At 57.1% G+C, this 6,406-nt stretch overlaps 1 protein-coding gene across 1 annotated transcript in view; it reads left to right on the plus strand.

Annotated features, from left to right (window-relative positions):
* LOC102887399 (E3 ubiquitin-protein ligase HERC2) overlaps nucleotides 1-6,406 on the plus strand; it is a 114,318-nt gene that overhangs the window by 59,196 nt on the left and 48,716 nt on the right. Inside the window, exons 39-45 of the mRNA XM_025043506.1 lie at nucleotides 12-245; nucleotides 363-593; nucleotides 1,385-1,523; nucleotides 2,300-2,443; nucleotides 3,523-3,665; nucleotides 5,957-6,224; nucleotides 6,357-6,403. Of these exons, the coding sequence (XP_024899274.1) occupies nucleotides 12-245; nucleotides 363-593; nucleotides 1,385-1,523; nucleotides 2,300-2,443; nucleotides 3,523-3,665; nucleotides 5,957-6,224; nucleotides 6,357-6,403 (1,206 nt within the window). The remainder of the gene's footprint in view (nucleotides 1-11; nucleotides 246-362; nucleotides 594-1,384; nucleotides 1,524-2,299; nucleotides 2,444-3,522; nucleotides 3,666-5,956; nucleotides 6,225-6,356; nucleotides 6,404-6,406) is intronic.

Below are 6,406 nucleotides of genomic sequence, written 5' to 3' on the forward strand. Positions count from 1 at the left end.
TCCGGCACCCCTGCTCGCGAGCAGGCCCGGCAGCGCCCCCGTCCTGTCTTGCAGACCCTGTGGCGAGGCGGCGGGCCCGGCCGCAGGCGTCCCTGACGGCCACACACAGCAGCACGCTGGCGGAGGAGACGGTGGCCCTGCTGCGCGCACTGCACCGGCTGGGCCAGTGGCGCGGGCTCGTGAGCGCGCACATCAATGCCCGGCTGCGCGCCGCCGCCCGCAGCTGCGGGGGCCATGCGTGCGGGGTGGGTGCCTGTGCTTTCAAATGCTGCGGTTTGCCCCAGGCACCCGGACAACGCTTGGTGATGACCAAGCGTGCCAACTGCCGGGCACTCGGCCACAGCCCGGTCTCTGTGCCCTAGGCCCTGTTGGATGACGGCCTGCCCGACTCTGGGGACCCGGACGTGGGCGGCCTCATGGCGGTCCTGGCGGTCATCGGAGGTATCGACGGCCGCCTGCGCCTTGGTGGCCAGGTCACACACGACGAGTTCGGGGAAGGCACCGTGACGCGTATCACCCCGAAGGGCAGAATCACCGTGCAGTTCGCGGACATGCGCACGTGTCGTATTTGCCCGTTGAATCAGCTGAAACCGGTAGGTGGCCTTGGGCCAGTGCCAAAACATGAGGTAGAGGGCTGTGTGCTAGGATGGGGTACAGCGTCAGCACTGGCGGGGATGCCCCGCAGGTGGCTCTTGCGTCCAGGAAGCTGGCCAGCCTCAGCACGGCCATCGCCGCCTGCCGGGTTCACTTTGTGTAGCCTCGAAAGACGTGACGCTGCGGTGCAGTGAAGAAGGCGTTGTGAGGCCGCAGCCTCTTTATCGTTAATCACCTTAAAGCGTGAATTTAGAAGTTTAGTTTTTGTCGAACAACTCAACTTTTAAAAAACCCAGAAGCGATTTCTTTAAAAAATGACCATCATATGGTAAATGCTTTGTAATTGTGTTGATTGGCATGGCAGCTACTGTGATCCTAAATTTGAAAATTAGGCATGCATAGGGACAGCGACTGATTTATATTATCTCAACGTAACTTAAGTTGTAGTCTGACTATATTTTTCTATAAAACACTGCTTTCGGTTGTTTAAAAACATATATGTGTTGGAGAAAATTTGAAATGCATAGGAAATACTTAAGAAAATCGTAACCACCACCCTGATACAATTGTTGAGACGTTCATAAAGAAAAAATTGATTTAGGTTATATTTCTTATACAGTTAAATTTCTATCTTTCCTTGAATGTCACCTTTTGAAATTACTTTTCTCAGCTGTAAAAAGACCCGGGTGTATGAGGTATTACAGACTTAAGCCTCTTGGTTAAGATAGCTTTCAGAACATCTTTTTTTCTGGCATTGGGTGCATTCGAAGCTTTCTGTGCTCTCTCTCAGCTCCCTGCCGTGCCGTTCAGCATCGCGAACTTGCCCTTCGCAGAGCCCATGCTCTCAGTCTGGGCGCAGTTGGTGAACCTCGCTGGAAGCAGATTGGAAAAACACAAGATAAAGAAGTCACCTAAGCAGGGATTTGCAGGTTAGTGGATGAGGCTTCGAGATGAAACAGCTACCGATGAACTGGTATGGCTTAGATAGTGTTTGTTATTTTGTTCCTGTCACCGCTGGTCTTTGGGGTCAGATGAGTTGGCCATTGCTGAGTTATGGTGGGTGCGGAACCTTGGGCGTGGTGACAGAGCGAAATACGAAGGTTGGCTGGTGTGGCCAGCCTTGTCCCTCAGGCAGTGTCTCTGGGCGTAGCGCGCGAACCTGTCTCAGGTAGCCGCTTCCATCCCCTGCCGCCACGGCGCCTTCCGTGGCCCCCAGCGTGTTGTGCTCGGGATCACTACTGTGACGACCGCACTCCAGCCCCGTCTCTGTGGCAGCTTCTCTAGCCCGCTCCTCAGCCCCCCACAGGCATCGCCGCGGTCATCCGACCAGACTCTAGGGCGGGCTGCCACCCTGGAGAGTTAGAGCTGTGCTGAGCATCTGACCCCTTGTGTCAAGAGGAGTCTTGGCAAACAAGGGGAAAGTCTTTTGTTTGTGACGGAGGTATCTGGTTAGGATTTCAGCAATTTGGAAAACGTTTGATTATGCTAGGAACAGCTAACACAGCTCAGTGTCGAACTGGCTTATGGAGGTGGGTGCGTGGGGAGCAGGCAGGGGAGGCCGGGGAAGTGAGCCTGGAAGCACCGGCCTTGCTCAAGGAAGGTCTAGGCCTTCCTCACTGAACATCTTTGGCACAGGGCGGGGCTGTCCGTGCCGCTTTCAGCAGCGGCCCTGCGGCACAGGGAGCTGAGTCCTTTTCTTCCACAGGACAGGTGGACCTGGGCCTGCTGAGGTGCCAACAGCTGAAGCTGTATATCCTGAAGGCGGGCCGTGCGCTGCTGTCCCATCAAGACCAGCTCAGGCAGATCCTGTCCCAGCCAGCTGTTCAGGAGGCCACAGCTGCACACACAGGTACCCTCCCAAGGAAGCACATGTCGGTCTGTGAGAAAGACAGATACTGTAGTAGAAAGCAGGCCAGGAAAGGGAACATAGAGATGGCTCCTAAATGTGGCAGCAAGCATACTGTAGTAGAAAGCAGGCCAGGGACACAAGCAGGCAGCCCATGAACGGGAACATAGAGATGGCTCCTAAATGTGGCAGCAAGATTGCAGCCTGGCCAGTAATTGGCAGAGACAGGGCGTCTGATAGGCAGGGAGGGGACGCCACTGTCCCGCTCCCTGCGTAGAGAGCAGCCCATGGGCCAGCAGCACGTCAGCACACAGGGACGTGTTAGGGCTGCAGACTCTCAGGCCGCGCCCGAGACCCAAGAAGCGGGGGTCTGCACTTCACGAGACCCTCAGGTGGTTCGATGCCCAGAACGTGGCCCAGCTCTAATACGTCGCGAGTGGGGCTTTCAGTTGGTACAACCATTTGATGGCATTTGAGGCCGTACACACACACACACCCTGTTTACTCTCTGATCCTTCAAGAGCAGGATTTCCGGTTCCTGGATATGGGAGGATTAGTTGAAACTGTCACCAAACCGAACAGCCAACTCCAATGGCATACAGGACTGTGTAGGCCCCAGGCGGTGGGTGCCAGCAGGCCTGGGGCAGAGAGGAAGTGCTGACCGCCGCACCCGAATTTGGAATGGCTGTCAGTTCATGGTCTGAATGAGGGTCAGCAGGGAGAGCCAGGGCTAGAAATACACAAGGGGGTGTCTGTCCCTAGAGGGCCTGTCCCTAGAGGGGCTGTCTGAGCAATGGCTGCGCACCAAGAAAGCGAAGGCACGAAGGCTCTGGGAGGTGGCTCTGGTTGGCTCCAAAGGGACAGATGAGTAATGAAGGACAGAGGCCGAGCAGCAGGAAGGTAAAGCTTCTCTGGAGGCTGCTCATCTCTCCGGTAGCTGAGCCTCGAAGGCGTTAGTTGTCTAGCGCTGGGTGGGCTAGATAGAGATCGTACTCGGTTTAACACGCTTAGCGCGTTATCTGTAATACAAGAGAGGCCTATGGTTGAAAATACCATGTCGTGTGTTTTGTTTTTAAATCCAGATGATGGAGCAGCCACATCCCCTGACCTGGGGGACATGTCTCCTGAAGGGCCACAGCCTCCAATGATCCTCTTGCAGCAGCTGCTGGCCTCGGCCACCCAGCCGTCCCCGGTGAAGGCCATATTTGACAAACAGGAGCTTGAGGTACACGCAGCATCCCTGGCAGGGTGGTGTGTGCGTGAGTGCGCGCGAGCAGGTTTTTCTAGATGTGTATTTCTTAAGGGTATGTTCTGAATTTTAAGTGGCATCTCAAAATTGTTACGACTGCTTTAGGATTTAACCATGTTTGTCGTCAGACATCATGATACCGGTGAGAGAATGAAGGGATTGAAGTTTAGTCCTATTCTGAATTTGTGTGAATTATTTGACAAAAATTGACCCGATTCAGCATCAGTTGAATGCTCGAATATCCCGGGAAGAATTTTCCCAGGAAACGTCACCCTCGGAGGAGCTCGGCGTCCCTGGGAAGGCTGGCCTGCTCGTGTCACTCGGCCTGTCCCCTCCTCGGACCCTCAGCCCTCACCCGCTGCGCCGCCCCAGCAGCTCGGGGCCAGGGCCGGGGGCACAGCCCGTAGAAGAGGTCCAGGAGCGGCGGGAACTCTCAAGGCCTGAAACGTGGAGGACTTGATACTTTTAAAAATCTTTCTTGCATGTAATACATAAAAATTCTGGTTAAAAAAGGCCAAACAAAACCTCAAGTGCTCGGTTCACAGCAGGAGCCCAAAAGCTGGTTTGCCACCTGATGTCAAGTGGCCGCCCAGCACTTAAAAAAGTCCAGAGTGAGGAGGCAGCTGCCTCTGGCTGGCGACTGAAAGGCTGACCGTTGTCCCGAGTGAGCTAGGAAAGGTGGGGCGCAAAGGGACGAGGCAGGAAAGGGGCGTGGGGGGGAGGAGGTGCAGGGCCCCTGATTACAGTCGGTGTCGGTTCCGCCTCCTCTCACAGCTAGTGGCCTTGACGGTGTTCCCATGTTGCGGGTGTCACGTTGTGTTGGTTCTGGGCTCTGTCAGCCTCCTCTGGAGAATGTGGGATCTCTTTCTCACAGATACGTGAGAAAGAGGCATTTCTCCTCAGGCCTGTGGAGGCTTCGTTCCAGACTCTTTCGTGTCCTTACCTGCTTCCTGCTGTCTGATTCTGTGGAGTCACAATCTTTTTGGGGGATCTCGTGGAAACCTCTACCTCCCGACCAACTTCCTCTGACTTGGTTGGACTTGGACCTCACACTGTGTCCCCAGCACTGGGTAGCTGTAGGCGTCCCTCTGGCTTCCTGCTGCGTCCTTCAGAATCTTACACGTGCTCGTCGCACGTCACCAGGTTGGAGGGCGGTCTCTGCCCTGGCGGTTTCTCCTTCGCTCTGGGGCCCGCCTTCCAGCTTCCCGCTGCAGTCGGGGGCCGCCTCTCGGCGGCTCGCCCGCTGGCTTCCCTCGTCACAGGTTGTACCTGTTCACTTTGAATTGCTTTGGCCGTTGCCCAGGGCCATCGAACAGGTTTAAGAAACTTTTTGTCCAGAATGCATAATTATTATCAGCAGAGGTTTACCAGGACACCCTAACACCCTGTAACCAGAACCCCTAGCTCAATCCGGTTCTGAAATGTGAGCTTTTAGGGTGAAGCCTGTCTCTTGGGACTTATTCAGGCCTCACGGCAAAACTCTTGGCTTTGGACACTGAAAGGCTCGACAGTGTCCTCAGTTTAAAAATTAACCGGTCTCGGGCACCGTGAGAGGAGGGCGCACGTGGCCAGTGACTCATTGCGGCGTGTTCCCCAGTACCCCTCGTTCCCTCTTTTTATATCTGGCATCGGTTTGGGGGTCCATGTCGTCCGTGTGTCTCTGGCTTATCTTAGGGGAGAGAGCGGGAACTGGGCAGGGCCAGTCCCTCTGCATGTGCCAAGCAGGGGTCGCTGGGGCATCAGACCTTCCCTCCGTGTTTAACTGCGTTGTGCTGTAACCGGTTTTATCCGCTGGTTTGCACATGCACGTGCAGGCATCAGCGTGTCAGCTGCTCCCGCGCCCATCTCCCAGGCCCGTTCAGGGTCCCTCCGCTGCCACTCTCTTCCACAGCCACCCTGCCGACCCTCACCCCCCTCCACAGCCATGTGGGGGCAGCAGGACGGTGGCCTGACCCTTGGATGGGGGGCTGTGGGCGACACCAGGCTGCGGCGGACCCGGCCGGCGTATGGACGGGACCACCGCACCAAACGTATTGAGACGCCGAAGTGCGGTTGTCACTCAACAGTCGGCCAGCGGTGGCTGTCCCAGTATTTTGTTCCTTTGTGCAGGTTTTTCAATGACCGCAAAAGCCTCACGCTGACAGGATGAACGCGCGCGCGCCGCTCTGGGTTCCTGCGCTGCTGCCCTGCAGTTCGCAGCAGGAGCCCGAAAGCTGCTTTGCCACCTGATGTCAAGTGGCCGCCCAGCACTTCTCTCGTTTGCCCAGGCTGCCGCCTTGGCCGTGTGTCAGTGTCTGGCCGTGGAGGCCACTCACCCGTCCAGCCCGGGCTTTGAGGACTGCGGCGCCAGCGAGGCCGCGACGCCCATGCCCGTGCGGCACGTCCGCCCCGTCAGAGCGAAGAAGCACAGGCAGCCGCCCGCGCCCGCCGCGCCCGTCGTGGTCCAGCTCATGGAAATGGGCTTTCCCAGGAGGAACATCGAGTTCGCGCTCAAGTCGCTCACGGGCACCGCCGGGAATGCTGCGGGCTCGCCGGGTATCGCGGTTTCCTTGTGTCTCCCGTGATGCCCCCCACCCCGTTTACTCATGGGGTCCCTCGAAAGGCCGCCGTCGGGGGCAGTGGGCACGGTGGGTCCTCACTGGCTGTGCCCTGTGTGCTCATTCGTAGGCGTGGAGGCCCTGGTGGGGGGGCTGCTGGACCCCGCCCACGTGCAGGTC

Source organism: Pteropus alecto, unplaced genomic scaffold, assembly GCF_000325575.1.
Source record: "Pteropus alecto unplaced genomic scaffold, ASM32557v1 scaffold102, whole genome shotgun sequence".
NCBI classification, from domain to species: domain Eukaryota; kingdom Metazoa; phylum Chordata; class Mammalia; order Chiroptera; family Pteropodidae; genus Pteropus; species Pteropus alecto.